The sequence below is a fragment of the Gossypium arboreum genome, chromosome 10, assembly GCF_025698485.1.
Source record: "Gossypium arboreum isolate Shixiya-1 chromosome 10, ASM2569848v2, whole genome shotgun sequence".
Classification (NCBI taxonomy): Eukaryota; Viridiplantae; Streptophyta; class Magnoliopsida; order Malvales; family Malvaceae; genus Gossypium; species Gossypium arboreum.
In genome coordinates, this window is record NC_069079.1 from 4,523,904 (window position 1) to 4,540,225 (window position 16,322).

General features: G+C 32.0%; 2 protein-coding genes and 2 pseudogenes across 2 annotated transcripts; 2 read left to right on the forward strand and 2 right to left on the reverse strand.

Moving 5' to 3' along the window:
• Positions 1-1,956: 1,956 nt before the first annotated feature.
• Positions 1,957-3,574, forward strand: LOC108488550 (fe(2+) transport protein 1-like). The gene is made up of 3 exons (XM_017792831.2): positions 1,957-2,772; positions 2,858-3,007; positions 3,088-3,574. Exons 1-3 carry the CDS (start codon positions 2,161-2,163, stop codon positions 3,391-3,393), a joined length of 1,068 nt encoding a protein of 355 aa, XP_017648320.1. The 5' UTR covers positions 1,957-2,160; the 3' UTR covers positions 3,394-3,574.
• Positions 3,575-3,598: 24 nt separating this feature from the next.
• On the reverse strand, positions 3,599-5,242 carry LOC108488150 (O-fucosyltransferase 23-like; annotated as a pseudogene).
• Positions 5,243-11,941: 6,699 nt separating this feature from the next.
• On the forward strand, positions 11,942-13,427 carry LOC108488860 (fe(2+) transport protein 1-like). Its single transcript, XM_017793140.2, has 3 exons — positions 11,942-12,637; positions 12,716-12,865; positions 12,944-13,427. Exons 1-3 carry the CDS (start codon positions 12,020-12,022, stop codon positions 13,247-13,249), a joined length of 1,074 nt encoding a protein of 357 aa, XP_017648629.2. The 5' UTR covers positions 11,942-12,019; the 3' UTR covers positions 13,250-13,427.
• LOC108488149 (O-fucosyltransferase 23-like) lies at positions 13,381-14,943 on the reverse strand (annotated as a pseudogene).
• Positions 14,944-16,322: the final 1,379 nt, after the last annotated feature.

Sequence of the window (16,322 nt, forward strand, 5' to 3'; positions counted from 1 at the left end):
TTGTAAAATGATCCATAAACCTAAATTTACAGTACACAATCATTGTCTGAATTTGTGTACAGCATGTACTCAAGGGATCAAAGTTAATCCGTACTTAATTAAGTACTTGTACATGCCCCCATTCAAATTAATCAAGATTAGTAAACACAACATCATCATTCATACTGTTATCCTTTCAAATGATCATCATATATATAAATATTAAATTTCCCCCTATGATTATCATGCAATCAGATCATTACAAGCTGTGGCAATTTTCATGCCATATCAGTTTAATTAATGCGTTGAATCATTGTTTTTTATTTGCTTTGAATCGAAAAATATAAAAATTAATTTCTGGGTTCACGATAATTCGATTTTTTCGAGTTCATGATAATTTGTTTTTCAATACGTGTGATTTAATAGATTTAACATTTATTAAGTATTTATGGATATTTTAAATAAATGTTTTGAGTAGGCCTAAAATTGCCTAATTAATTTAATTACACCTTTTAGTATAGTAAAAGTATAGGACATCCTATGTACTTTGATCCACTAGATAGGTATTGTAATTCAAATTGTTTAATTAATGTTATTAGACATTAGTGTTCGTAAGCTAAACCTCTAAATACATCAATTTCAACTTTAATTTAATAACTTACCACTTACAATTAAATCAACTATATTTTAGACCCTCAACCCATCACTTTATAATTGGCCTCAAACTTAAGGAATATATTGTTATATCATATAATATAAGCCAACAAAATCCCAAAAATACGGGATTAACTCCAGAAATAGAAGATGATAAATGTCATGAACAAGGAATATGGCAGATCACACGATCAAAATGTCCTTAACAATCTCCATATAAAAGACTAAGACATATCCACTTTAGGGTAAAAACTAATTATTTTCTCCACCTCCTTCGGGGCGAGGTTAGGAAATTGTTTTGAGGTAAAAAATGAGGTACAATAACTGAAACACATTCACTTCCTCACACTATATCATTTTCATCGTGTTAATAGTTCGAAGAATCTAAAATTTAACCAGCATAGAACAATATCACTTCAACACATAAATTTAAATTCAATTAATATTTATTAATGGTGATAATTTAATTTTTCGTCTAATATATATAGATATATACTTTTCATTTTATATTGTGTCCAGTTAATATACGGCACCAACACGTACAAATACGTACTCGTATTACACACTGGATTTTTATTCCATTTATCATAATTGTCGGCATATGCCGAACACAAAGCAACCACGAGCCGATCATGCTTATTGTGTGGCAAGCAACCTGAGATTATTATAATTTTGAGACTTCTATATATTTAAACTAAAGTCAATGAATTAGTATTGTAATATGTTAGAAAATTAATCAATTTAGTTTGGCTGTAGTTTCCTTTCTCTATGCTTACGCCCACAATTATTGAGAATGGCATGAAATTTGATGCCTACCAATTTTCAGATTTCTCTCTTAATGGCATGCTTCAAGCCTTGGAATTAAAGAATCACATGCTTTGTTTTCATTATAGAGAAGATTCAATTCTCCTTTGCAATAGAATTCCAATAGGTTTAATATATTATGTAGTACCTATATATTTGATGTTAATGATGAATCTGATCCCTGAGTTAAATTTTAATGTTCAGTTTAGTGTATGAATTTTTTCAAATTGGTACTTGAGTTTTTTTTTGTCCCATACAAGTACTTAAGTTTAACTTTAATGTTTAATTTGGTACTTGAAATTTTTTTATCCCAATTAAGTACTTATGTTTCTTTTTACCAGAAAATTACAAAATAATATATTAAGTCATTAAAATATAAACCCAGAATTTAACACGGTTTAAGTAATTCAATAAGTAAAATTAAAGCTCGAAATTATTCATTTACAAACTTTTCTGTGTGCAAGAAAGGAAATTAAAATCTGTTACAAGTTTCAATCAAGTGAATAAATAAACTAAACCAGAAAGAATGAGTTTGTCCTATTGTTCTTGGGAAAATTTTAATTTTCATTCTACTTTATAGCAATCCAAGAATATATATATATATATAACCACATGATGTCACATCATCTCTATATATAGAACCACAGTTATGCACCATCCCCATAACTCAAAAGTCCTAAACATCAATTAATCTTTCAGGTGAGGTGACCAAGAAAGGTGTCAATGGCTTCTTTACTTGTCAAGATTTTTTCTATCTTCTTGATCATCATCTGCATCTTCACACCACAAGCACTTTCAGTAGTACCAGAGGAATGTAAAACCGAAACCGATGGCTGCACCAACAAGGAAAAGGCCTTACCCCTTAAGATCATAGCCATTTTCTCCATATTGATCGCTAGTATTATCGGTGTATGTTCGCCTTTATTCACACGTTCGGTCCCAGCTCTTAATCCCGAAAGAAGTTTATTTGTGATCGTCAAGTGCTTCGCATCAGGGATTATTCTGGCTACTGGTTTCATGCACGTTTTGCCGGACTCTTTTGACATGTTAACATCTAAGTGCTTGAAAGAGAATCCATGGCACAAGTTTCCCTTCACAGGGTTCGTCGCCATGTTATCCGCAATCGTGACTTTAATAGTGGATTCCATAGCTACATCGATATACAGCAAGAAAAGCAACAATGAGGTTATCCCAGATGTTGCATCACCTGTTGGGGGTAGACAACAGGACATGGCTGTGGTGAATGTTGGACACTTTCATGGTCATCATCATGGTTTAAAGCCCGCACAAGGAGCTGTAGATCAACAGTTGTTGCGGAACCGTGTGATCGCCATGGTTAGAAATTTTCAGCTTTAAATATTATCTGAAAGTAGACATGTTTAATTACATCACCTCATTTGGCTTGACATGTTGTATGCAGGTGTTAGAATTGGGGATTGTAGTTCACTCAGTGGTGATAGGGCTATCACTAGGAGCTTCAAACAATACTTGCACCATTAAAGGTCTAGTGGCAGCCCTTTGCTTCCATCAAATGTTTGAAGGGATGGGTCTTGGAGGTTGCATTCTTCAGGTATTTCTTGTACTTATCCTTTTTGTTCTTCAGGGTCAGATCATTGATCTAAATGCATCTAACACATTGAAAAATTATAGGCCGAGTACAAAGCTATGAAGAAGTTTACCATGGCGTTCTTCTTCTCCGTAACGACCCCATTCGGAACAGCACTGGGAATTGCTTTATCCAATACATACAAAGACAACAGCCCAACAGCCTTGATCACAGAAGGGTTGCTAAATGCATCGTCGGCCGGGCTTTTGATTTACATGGCTTTGGTTGATCTTCTTTCAGCAGAGTTCATGGGACAAAAGTTGCAGGGTAGTATTAAGCTCCAAATAAAGTGCTATGCTGCAGTTCTTCTGGGTGCTGGTTTTATGTCCCTCATGGCCAAATGGGCTTGATCATTTTCAAAACTATATGGCCAGTGAATTTGATGTAATAATATTAGGAGACAAAAAGAAAAACAAGTGCAAAATAATTATCTATGTTTACCATATGTTTTGTTGAAAACATGTTTTTGTATGTTGACCATTACATTGCTACAATCACCAATCCAATAAAAATCATTTCAGTTTTTCAGTATTCAACTGTTCCATTGTTATCCTCTCCTTTTTGCTTTACTTAATCAAGAAATGGCATTAGATTCATAACTGGTTGCCTTGAGACTTGAATCAGACATATTAGTCATCCATTTCTAAGGATCATTTGTTTCCCCTGCTGCTATATTGTATGCATAACATGGCCACTGGATATTGATCTCGTTCTCGTTCTCGTACGAGCTTGTAATCCCGTCTCATCAACTTTTGTGTTCTCTCAAGAACTATAAGGCTTGAAAAAATCGAAAAATTGTTGCTGACCAATATATCAGCCTTTGAGCATACCTCGTAACCAATTGCAGACTGAATCAGATATGGATGTTTCTTGTAAATTCCATCAACCCCTAAGTTCTTTTCATAAGGAACCAACCCTTTGTTCCAACCACTCAATATTGAAGAATCATTAAGGAGGTTATCAGCAACAGCAAGATCAACAACAATGGGAGCTTCAAAGTTGATGATTTTCCTTCTCCTTTCCATAAATTTCTTGCTTGCTGCTACATATTTGGCTAATACCTGATCTTTGCTCTAACTTGTTACAACGAATCATCCAGTTGATTTCGACCCTCAAATGGATTGTTACATAAGGAGCTAGTTGCAACGAAGAACCCTCACCGGGTTCGCTTCTAATCTTCCTTCCTATCCCCCTAATCTTGGAAACAACTTTATCAGCTTCTTTTGATATCTCATCAACCAACACTAAGCACTCAAAGACCCTTGCATAGTCCTTAACAGGCCAATGATCATGCCAAAGAAATGGATTCTTTCCAACCATTCGAATCACGTCATGCATTTCAATAGGACCATTTATGATGCTTTGCTTCAACTGCTCAAGGTCTCTCTCAACAGTCCATTTTCTTCTACTTTCCTTACGGAGATTGTATACCCTGGTTCGATTCTTAAGATCAGAGTAACGAGCTAACCGAATGAACCCTTCACGAAGTGAATTAAACCTTTCGAACCGGAAGACATTATTGAACGAAACTGGCTGCAAACTGTCGGTTTCCTTGTAGAAAAGTGAAGCACTTAAGCTTGGCATCAAAAGAGTTCGGATCAGCATTCTAGCAGTTAAACAAGCTCTTGCAAATGCTATCGTTTGATTATTTAGTCCCCAAACAAGTTGACGGACTTCCAAAAATTTATCTCCATGAATCCCTTCATCGGATTGCAACAACATAAAGCGGCCTAGAATCATGTCCAGGTCGTCCCATTCAAGCACAACATCTCCAGATGATAAATGGTGCAAAATAGCTCTGAAGAACAGAGCAATGGTGACCAAAGCTAGACATTTGCATGTTATGGAAGTCAAATTGCAGGCGAATAACGTCGAAAGCTCACAGTTGGACGACAAATCTATTTGAAATTCACACACTTAATCAACCTCGTTGAAGAAAGAACATAGGAAACAAACACCAACAAAATGTAGCTTTGATATCAGAATCTGCAAAGTTCAGAGAAGAAATTATCATGAGAAATCATTTTAAGCATAGGAAAGTAACATAGGTGTAAACCAGGCTCAATTCAATTGTAAGAAACCAAGAGATAATCCAAAGGAAAATAAACGTAATGCAATTTGCAAAAACCAATGTAATGTCGAGAGAGACAGAAGACGATGAAATTGGCTAAAGATGTTACCTCGCTTTGAATTTTTCATTTTCACTCACAATCTGCACAGTGTCATGGATTGACTGTTGGAGGAGGGGCAGGGCAGATATTATTGTGTAAATTCCTTGTGGGTTCTGAACCGGAAACTAGAATAGATTGCCAATGCTAACCTTTTGTTTCCAGCATCAATACGTAAACATAATAGTGGAGTTTGAACAAAATATAATGTTAAGAGTTAATCTCGCCATCATGCAGTCCTCTGCAACCAAGTTAATCTCTCAGTCACAACTTAACTCACATTTTTTCAATAAATTAGCTTCCAAAATTAGATTGATTTTACGAATTTAATATTTAATTAATAAAATTAGTATAACTTTTGTTTAAGTAATAATTTTATTTTTAAATTAGCACAATCATAAATTAAATTCTAATTATTTTTAAATGTGTTATTATCACAATTTCTATTAAATCATAATTATTTTTAAATGTGAATTTAGTAATATAATGGAAAATAAAAGGTGTTATACATTAGTAATAGTCAACCCGAGCCCTAGATAAGACCCAGGTCTGCCACCCACTACTTGGACAGGTCCCACCCAACAATCGAGTGCAAGGTAAACCATGAGAGGATAGGAATGAGTTCGCTGATCTAGCTCGCAGGACCAGCTTGCACAAACCGAGTGAGGATTGTGGCCCAAGTCTGCATATACTCAAGGTGCTCACAGAAGGGAGATCATGTGTTCTGCAGGCGACCTGGAATGAAACACATGTCCAGTGGGCCTAAAACCCGCTCAAAATGTCAGTCCTAGGAACAGAGAGGACTGCGTACATTGCAGGCGACCTAGGGATAAACATGTGTCCAGCAGGCCTGAATCCCACATGGAATGTCAGTCATAGAAACAATGAAGTCAAGATAAAATAGTGGGGTCAAGTTGCGAGCTACAACAGTAGAAATACCTAAAGGCTCCTGTTGACAAGATACGATACAAAATTACTCAACAAAGGGTATTCTTTTTAGTTCAAATTTTTTCAAACTCATGCTTATATATATATATTATAGATATATATTAATGCACAAATTGATCTTGTGTATTTAATAAAATGTGTTATATTAAATTATTAAAGTATTTTTTAGTATTTACCACTGATAAGCAATTTGTAATTTGTAAAAACAATTATTATAATAAAATATTCATTTTGATAGTGAGAAAATTATTGCCAACATATTTTTTTTGTTTATGAGTTGTTCACAATGTCTCAAGGAGGTTTTCAGGCTCCAAAGAAGATCAAACGACGTGAGGAAGAGCCATCGAATGAGGGAGGAACTGCCTTTATTAGGAAAAAGATGCTAGCTGTGAGACTCGCTTGCCGTTTAAGGAAATACTCTTGGGTAACGTTCCTAGTGGTACTTCTGCAGACCAAGAAGATTTTATTGAAAAAGACAAAGCTACGGGATGATGATGTGGAAATCAGTGTTGTTGATGTCTCGCTATCGGTAGTCCTTTCCGAAAGAGTTTGTTCCTTTGTTGAGAAAAGCATGGAGAATTCTGTGGTGGTGAAGCTCCTTGGTAGATGAATTGATTTCAACGCCTTGTTGAATAAAATCTCTGGGATGTGAAAACCCACGAAATTGATGAAGCTTGTGGATATTGAGAATGATTATTTTTGGTCAAATCCTGAGTAAGGGAGGATATCCTGAGTACTTGTGGTGTAGTTTACTTTAGTTAATAATAAACATATTAATAATGAGTGTAATGTGCTCACTTTATCCTTTAATTATATAGGTAGGATTCGATCTCCGCTCATAAAAATAAAATACATTCTATGATCAATATCTTTTTAAAAAGTACTTATGATAAAAAAAAAATTAATTATTAGTGTGGGAAGAAATTAATCATTATTGTCACTATACCAATAATAAACATAATAGAATGGTTGTGTATTGAAGTTAAAAGTTGAGGATTTAGATGCTAATAATAGAAAGGAAAAGCCGGCAGAACAAGTCTTCACCATCAGCTGTGTTGTTGTTATACTGTATTCTTCACCATTACTATTATACAAAATGAAAGTGATGTATGAATCACCGTTAAAAATTTAATATTTAAGTGATTAAAATGAATATATTTTAAATATTAATAATATAATTACAAAAAATTATTTTCAGTAATCAAAATAAAAAAAATCCTAAAAATTAAGTGAAGCTGATAATTTAAAAAAAGCAATTGTAGTTTCATAAAATGATATTTAAACCTGAACTTGCAGTGCTGAGGCAATCATATCTTGAATGTGATCAGCATGACTTAGCATTTAATCGATCAAGATTATTTCCGTACTTAATTAAGTACTCATGGTCTTTTTTAACAAAAAAAAAAAAGGTAAGTCATTGTCCTTGGAAATGGAACCCCCTCATTCAAATGATTTTTTTTCCCTTGAAAATAAAAAAGCATCATCATATGTTATCCTTTCACATATCATAACATTAAGAAGTAAGAAAATTTCGAAGGTTGATTCTTGTATTATAAAGATGATTGGGTTAAGATGATTACATTATTTGAATGGTTAGCTTTGATTTAGCAGATTTTTTTGTATAATATTTATGATAAATTTTACATATTTATTCTTAATCTATTTTTAGACATTTTAATAATTTAAATTACTCAAAACACTTTAATAAAAAATTCAAAAGTCTTGAATCAATTCAATGATATCAAGGTGTTTTTGAGTATTTTCAAGTATTTTCAAGTACAAGATCAATCCCCCTAAATCAATAGCCATAAGTTTATCCCTCAGCTTAATGGCTTCTTCTTTTTTTTTTAACATTCTCACCGTTGACTTGAATTAGTGGCTAAACTGCAAGAACAAAGTATGAGTAAAAGTGACAGCAGAAGTGGATACTTCTAATCAAACTGCGACAAATACAATACAAATAGGAGACAACAAAATTGTTTACGCAGTTTAATTTTCCTATGTATGCGGAGCCTAACTTAATAAGAAGAATTCACTATCTTTGAAACAGATATAGCCAATGAACTGAGTTCTAACACACCCCAATGAAGATTTGTCACTTTTGTACTCAAATATTAGACTTTTCATCACTAAATTCTCTCCCCAAGAGCTTAGCTTTTAAATGTTGGAAAAATAAGTTAAGAAAACAGTTTTACATTTACAACTGTAGTTTTAAAATTTTTCAAAATTGAGCCCTCTTATGATATTTATGATAACAAACTCTAACCGGAATAAAGGCCTAAAATATATCAACTATGAGTACTTTTATCAAGAGCTTTATTTCTTTATATTATTTCTTGTACATAGACATTAGCGTTTTATTGTTTCTCCTTGTACATGTTCTATTCTATCTTTCAGAAAGCTTTACTACAAATCCTTATAAGAGTTTAACCTTTTGTTTTAGTGAGATTAAACCTTGTAAACAATTATGTTTTCTTTGTTTACTCATTTCATTCCTTTCTAGAAGGAGATGTTCTAGTTTAACCTTGAAAACTAGGAGAAAGATGTTTTTATCTTAGCCAAAATAAAATATTGGGATCGTAAATTTGTCCTTGAAAGACAACAATTCAAAGTTAATGAATCGAGAAAATCTTTGACAAGTGGAACTAAGGTAGAGAATGTAAGCAATTGATACCGAACCTTTTTAAATCATTGTGTCACAATTTGTATCCTTTCAACATTGGCAAAATTCATGCTCTTTTTAGTAAAATTTGATTCACCAAAACTTTTTCAGGCATCAATTTGTGTAGTTTCTAAAAATTCAAGTACCAAAAGAACAATTAGCCCTTTTAAATATATATTCAATATACCATCAAAATATAATTCATTAACAGTTAACTGTGTAATGACATTTGTTATAGGTTTAATTGTTTATATTTTATGGCTTAATTCATGATTGGGGCTTAAAAGTATATTCATTCTCTCACTTTCATCTTTAAATTTTGTTTTGGCCTAATTTAATACCTAAAGTATGCATTTGTCATATTTTTAGTCCATTTATAACAATGTTTAAGAAAACATTTGACAGCTTTGGCGAATAAAAAAGCTCCACTTGACATGTTTTGGTTAATGAAAAAGCGTCACTTGGCATCCTTTTATAAAATATATAAACTTTAAAATTTTATAAAAATAAATATTTATAAATTCAGAAAAATATGTATGATTTATATTTTTTATAATTTATTTTCATATTTATAATTTTTTAATTAATATATATTTTTCAAAAAATTTATATATTTATTTATCTTCTATAATGTTTCAAGGTTCATATATTTGATAAAAGAAAATGGATATCTTTTATAAAAATACACCTCGTGGCACTATTTAATTGGCCACCAATTTTTTACAGTATGTTAAAATATGGACTAAAAATTTAATGGATGCTTACTTTAAGTACTAAATGGAGAAATAAGGTATACTTTAAGTACCAAACTAAGCTAAAAAAAGTTTGGATATCAAAATGAAAAATGAATATACTTCATGGATCAAATCATAAAATAAACCATATTTTATTTTTAATTTTTTAATAAATTGAATGAATTTTTAATAAGGTAGCATTGTGTGGTTAATTACTTATTACACTAAAAATAAAGCAAATAGAGATAATTTTATTTTATAACAACCGCAGTTTCATATTTAAATCTAAATTGGCAGTATTAAGGAATTCATTTTTAAAATGAAATTTGTTAAATAATTGTTCATGAAATTTGCTTCATTTTATGGATGAAGATTGAACATCTAATCTCGTGATTAAGGGATGAGATGAATAACCATAAATACTATACATTATAGTTTAAGTTTAAGATAATTAAATTTTGAATTTGTGTACAGCATGATATACCAACTTGACATTTAATTAATCAAGATTAAATAAAATCTAATCCGTACTTAATTAATTACTCATTGTCCTTAGAAATGGATTCCATCATTCAAATGATTAAAAAGAATATCATCATATTGTTATCCTTTCACATTTTATAAAAGTCAAAGAAAAAATAGTATTTTATTAAGGTAGAAAAGCAATCAATTCTCCTCCTCCTTTTTTTCTGTTGTTGTAATATTTAATTTGAGATTTTTGTAAATTTAGACAAAAGTCAAAAAACAAAATAGTATTTTATTAAAGTAGAAAAGCATTCAATTTCTCTCTTTTTCTACTATTTTTCCGGATATTTAAATTGTTAAGTCTAGTTTAGGAATGCCTTCAAAAGTATTATTGGGAAAATAATTTTTAGAGAAAATTAAATTTAACTTGAGAGAAGTATTTTGAGAAACATTCCTAAACTACATCTTAGTGAAGTCGTGAATATGCAAATGGAATACAAACAAATACTTAAATAGAAAACTAATCAATAAGACTTTAATATCAACCCATAATCTTTCTCTTTCTTTTTCTTTTTTTTAAAGAGTTATAAGTGAATAAAATTTAAAGATATAATGAAATTTAATGATTATTTGAATTTTGTACTAACAAAAATAATTTACTGAGCATTGAATAAATTATAACAAGAATATTATTTTCTATAAATATTTTATGCGGTAATTATTTATAGAATAATGTAAGTATGATAAAAGACGGAGGAGGAATAGAAAGAAATTTTGTTTATAAATTAAACAATAAGGAAAGATGAGTTTGATTGGGTTTCTTCAAACATTTAAGATAAGTCTTAAAAAAAAGGTTAGAAGGGACTGATCAATAAAATATAAAAAAATAATATTTCTCTGCAAGTTACTTTTTTTTTATTGTAATTGATAAAGAAATTATTGATGAGAACTTGCAAAAATAGTTGCCAACGATGGAGATCGAACTTCAACAAGACAAGTGAAAGGCTATTATCAATAAACAAAGCCAAAAGACAAGAAAAAAGACATTCAATGACACGAATGCTAGAGATATATGGCCATATATAGGCTGTATGTGTCAATACACTAAAAAAGAAGAAGAAATGAATCTGTGTAACATCAAAAAGAATGATCTCGTCCATGTTTATGTTGTATAAAGTGATTTCTTCTTCTTCTTTTCAACGTATTGATTTTAGGGTAAAGGGTATTCTATTTTGTTTGATGTAGTGCATATAGAACTTGTATCCGGTGTTTTATTATGGTTATCTTCTATTAATAAAAGAGGATTTGTGCTCTGCTACGATTATAATAATTAATTATACAAAATTTCCATTTTAATTATATTAAATAATTAGTAAGTTAATATTTTAAATAATTAAATTATAAATAAACTTAAATAATTGTATGTATATATATATGTTTTGTAAATTTTTAGTATTATAGTACTTGAGTTTGACATTTTCTCTAATATGGTATCTGTATTTTCTTAAAATCTAGTGTAATGCATTTATTTAATAAAAGTCATATATTTTGACACCTCGAGTTGACTTTGTTAATTTTTAGTGTTTAGTTTAAATTTTAGAGCTAATGTGATGAAAATTCATAATTAACTAAAAATATTAACAATTAATTTGATCCTAGAAGTCCAATTAAATCACATCCATTATACTATATTTGGCAAGTTAAAATTTTCTAAAAATTCAAATATAATATTAACAAATAGCTTTCATCAAACTAACCTAATACCTGAATTAAATATTAAAAAATATTAAATTTAAGTACCAAATTTTTATAAAATGCATGTAAGTTAAGACTTAAACCAATTTATTTTAATCTTTTATCAATAAGATGTTGACTTAGCAATATATTTATATTTATACTAGTTAAATAACAGGATATCACTTCGTCTCTATGTATAGAACCACACTTATTCATCATCCCCATAACTGAAAGGCCCCAAAAAAACACTTTCTATCTTTACATGTCAATGGCTTCGTTATATGTCAGGCTTTTTTCTATCTTCTTGCTTATCATATGCATCTTCCCACCACAAGCACTTTCAGTAGTACCAGAGGAATGTCAAACCAAAACTGATGGCTGCACCAACAAAGAAAAGGCCTTACCCCTTAAGGTCATAGCCATTTTCTCCATATTAATCGCTAGTGTTATCGGGGTATGTTCACCTTTATTTACACGTTCGATCCCGGCTCTTAACCCCGACAGAAATTTATTTGTGATCGTTAAGTGCTTTGCAGCCGGGATTATTCTGGCGACCGGTTTCATGCACGTCTTGCCGGACTCTTTTAACATGTTATCGTCTAGGTGCTTGAAAGAGAATCCATGGCATAAGTTTCCCTTCACGGGCTTCGTCGCCATGTTATCCGCAATAGTGACCTTAATGGTGGATTCCATGGCCACATCAATATACACCAAGAAATGCAACAACGGGGTTATCCCGGAAGTTGCATCACCTGTTGGGGGAGTACAACAGGAAATGGTTGTAGTGAATGTTGGACAATTTCACGGTCACCATCATGGTTTAAAGCCTGCACCAGGAACGGTAGATCAACAGTTGTTGCGATACCGTGTGGTTGCCATGGTAAGAAATTTTGATGTTAACAAGGATACTAACATATTCAATTACATCACCTCATTTGGCTTGACATGTTGTATGCAGGTGTTAGAACTGGGGATTGTAGTTCATTCAGTGGTGATAGGGCTTTCACTAGGAGCCTCAAATAATACTTGCTCCATTAAAGGTCTAGTGGCAGCCCTTTGCTTCCATCAAATGTTTGAAGGGATGGGTCTTGGCGGTTGCATTCTTCAGGTACATCATCCAGTTATATTTTTATTCTTCATGTTTAAGCACTCATCCAAAGGCATCTAACTCAAATAAAAATTATAGGCCGAGTACAAAACAATGAAGAAGTTTATCCTGGTGTTCTTCTTCTCCGTAACGACCCCATTTGGGATAGCACTGGGAATTGCTTTAGCCAACACATACAAAGAGAACAGCCCAACAGCCTTGATCACTGTCGGACTGCTAAATGCATCTTCGGCTGGGCTTTTGATTTATATGGCTTTGGTTGATCTTCTTGCAGCAGATTTCATGGGATCAAAGTTGCAGGCTAGCGTTAAGCTCCAAATTAAGTCTTATGTTGCAGTTCTTCTCGGTGCTGGTGGCATGTCCGTCATGGCCAAATGGGCTTGATCATCTTCAAAACTAAAATCTAGTTGGGGAGTACTTTGATATGTAATAATATTGGGAGGAAAAGAAACGTAAAATAATTATATATCTATGTTTACCATGTGTTGTTAAAAACATGTTTTTTGTAAGTTGACCTATTCACTGTAACAATCACCAATCCAAGGAAACCATTCTGATTTCAGTATGCCTCTACATATACAGATATCCTTTAGGCCATTCGACCAGGAGGATGAATTGGGTTCAAACTTAATCAAGAAATGGAAATAAGAGCCATAACTAATTACTTTGAGACTTGAATCAGACATATTAGTCATCCATTTCTGAGGACCATTTGATTCCCCTGCTGCTATATTGTATGCATAAGACGGCCACTGAACATCGACCTCGTTCTCGTTCTTGCATGAGCTTGTAATCCCCATTCTCATCATCTTTTGTGTTCTCTCAAAAACTATGAGGCTTGAAAAAGTCGAAAAACTGTTGCCTACGAATATATCAGCCTTCGAGCATACCTCATAATCAATTGCAGACTGAATCATATATGGATGTTTCTTGTAAATTCCATCAACCCATAAGTTCTTCTTTTCATAAGGAACCAACCCTTTGTTCCAACCACTCAATAATGAAGAATCATTGAGGAGGTTATCAGCAACAGCAAGATAAACAACAATGGGAGCTTCAAGGTTGATGATTTTCCCCACTCTTTCTATAATTTCTTGCTTGCTGCTACATATTTGGCTAACACCTGATCTTTGTTCTAACTTCTTACAATGAATCATCCAATCGATTTCGACCCTCATATGGACGGCTACATAAGGAGCCGGTCGCAACGAAGAACCCATGTCGGGTTTGCTTCTAAGCTTCCTTCCTATCTGCCTAATCTTGGAAACAACTTTATCTGCTTCTTTTGATATGTCATCAACCAACACTAAGCACTCAAAGACCCTTGCATAGTCCTTGACAGGGCAATGATCATGCCAAAGAAATGGATTCTTTCCAACCATTCTAATCACTTCATGCATATCAATAGGATCATTGATGATGCTTTGCTTCAACTGCACAAGGGCTCTCTCAACAGTCCATTTTCTTCCACTTCCCTTTCGGAGATCGTATACTCCGGTTCGATTCTTAAGATCCGAGTAACGAGCTAACTGGACAAACCCTTCACAAAGGGTATTAAACCTTTCGAATTTGAATACTTTATCAAACGAAATCGGCTGCAAGAGGTTGATTTCCTTATAGAAAAGTGAAGCACTTAAAGCTTGACATCAAAAGAGTTCGGTTCAGCATTCTAGCAGTTAAACAAGCTCTTACAAATGCTATCTTTTGATTTAGTCCCCAAACTAGTTGAGGGACTTCCAAAAACTTATGTCTACGAATCCCTTCATCGGATTGCGACAACATAGAGCGGCCTAGAATCAAGTCGAGGTCGTCCCGTTCAAGCACAACATCTCCAGATGATAAATGGTACAAAATAGCTCTGAAGAACAGAGCAATGGTGACCAAAGCTAGACATTTGCATATTATGGAAGTCAAATTGCAGGCGAATAACCTCGAAAGCTTACAGTTAGACGACAAATCCATTTGAAGTTCACACACTTAATCAACCTCGTTGAAGAAAGAACATAGGAGACTGTGAGAAAACTTGCTGTAAAAAAAAACAAAAACAAGAATAAATTAGAAATATTTTTTTATGGAAAGTGTATGCTTATTGAATCGAAAAAATAATGCTTATATAAGGAAAAAATTCAACAATCAATCACTAAAAATAAACAATTAAATTTTTTTTATAATCAATATATCTCTAAAATTAACAATAAATTGAAAATAGCTAAATTATTTATCATGAGAAATCATTTTAAGCATAGGAAAGTAACATAGGTATAAACCAGGCTGAATTCAAGTGTAATACAATAAGAGTGCAAACAAGATAAAAGAACAAACCAGTAAAGGTTATCTGTTGATGGGGCTAGCAAATTGAACGAAGGAAACCAAGAGATAATCCAAAGGAAAGTAAACGTAAATGCAAAAGCTAATGTAATGTTGAGAGAGACATTCGCATTTCACATACAATCTATAGTGTCATGGGTCGACAGTTGAAGGCAGGGCAGGGTAGGTGCTTCTGTTTAAATTCCTCTTTGAGTTTTTGAGTTGGAAATTGGAATGGTGAACCTTAAAAGAGTTAAAAAACTTTGTTAGATAATCATGAAATTTGGTGGGGCATTATCTTTTAATTATTAATTATTAGGTCGAAAGTTAAATCTTAATTTATTAACTGTTTACTTTTTCTAAAACATCCATAAAAAAAAATTAGTATTGCTATCAGAACGTAGGTAGTTTAAGAAATTTTGAAGGCTCCTTTAGATTAGATATATAATCTATTATCTATCAACATTTTGAATTTTCGACGCATGAAGGGAAAATTTCATGTTGATCATGGAGACATTGATTTTTTAAAGTAGTAACCGACTTCATAACCTAAATATAAAGGTGAATACGTTTATCAATCGAGCAAATATTTGGGTTCTAAAATATTGTTGTTATTAGGATACCTATTACAATCTTTGCTAATACAAAAATCTTAATTTTTTTTATACAAATTTTACTATCGAAGTGTAATTACACATTAATTTACTATGTCATGTTTGGTATTCTTTTTTCTTTCTCAATTAATAACTAATAAAAGAAATTTAAAAGTCTTCTAGATAATTACTTGCGGAAATCGTCTAATTAATCTTTCTCTTAAGAATTGAAGAATCATTTACACATAATTTAGCTACATCTATTTTCTATAATTTACCTAATGAATCATATGTGTAATTGCATATAATTATATCTAAATTTAATTATTGAATGATTTTTCGAACACATTTTAGATGAAAAATTATTATAAGGATAGTTTTATAAAATAAAATTAATTTCTATAAAAAAAATTTACAGTAACTCTTTATAAAACAATCTAATAATATTAGAAGATAGAGGAAAGATAGAATTTTAGAACTTATTGATATATCCTACAAATGAAATTCCTCTCCTTTAGGACGTCTCATGTCTCATGTCTCATGGACTATCTAAATGG

What these genes read in the sequence shown, in the direction of transcription:
- LOC108488550 (XM_017792831.2), top strand. Translation starts at nt 2,161, where the DNA reads ATGGCTTCTTTACTTGTCAAGATTTTTTCTATCTTCTTGATCATCATC. An exon ending in GGAACCGTGTGATCGCCATG is followed by an intron (nt 2,773 to 2,857) that starts GTTAGAAATTTT and finishes TGTTGTATGCAG; the next exon opens with GTGTTAGAATTGGGGATTGT. An exon ending in TTGGAGGTTGCATTCTTCAG is followed by an intron (nt 3,008 to 3,087) that starts GTATTTCTTGTA and finishes GAAAAATTATAG; the next exon opens with GCCGAGTACAAAGCTATGAA.
- LOC108488860 (XM_017793140.2), top strand. Translation starts at nt 12,020, where the DNA reads ATGTCAATGGCTTCGTTATATGTCAGGCTTTTTTCTATCTTCTTGCTT. An exon ending in GATACCGTGTGGTTGCCATG is followed by an intron (nt 12,638 to 12,715) that starts GTAAGAAATTTT and finishes TGTTGTATGCAG; the next exon opens with GTGTTAGAACTGGGGATTGT. An exon ending in TTGGCGGTTGCATTCTTCAG is followed by an intron (nt 12,866 to 12,943) that starts GTACATCATCCA and finishes TAAAAATTATAG; the next exon opens with GCCGAGTACAAAACAATGAA.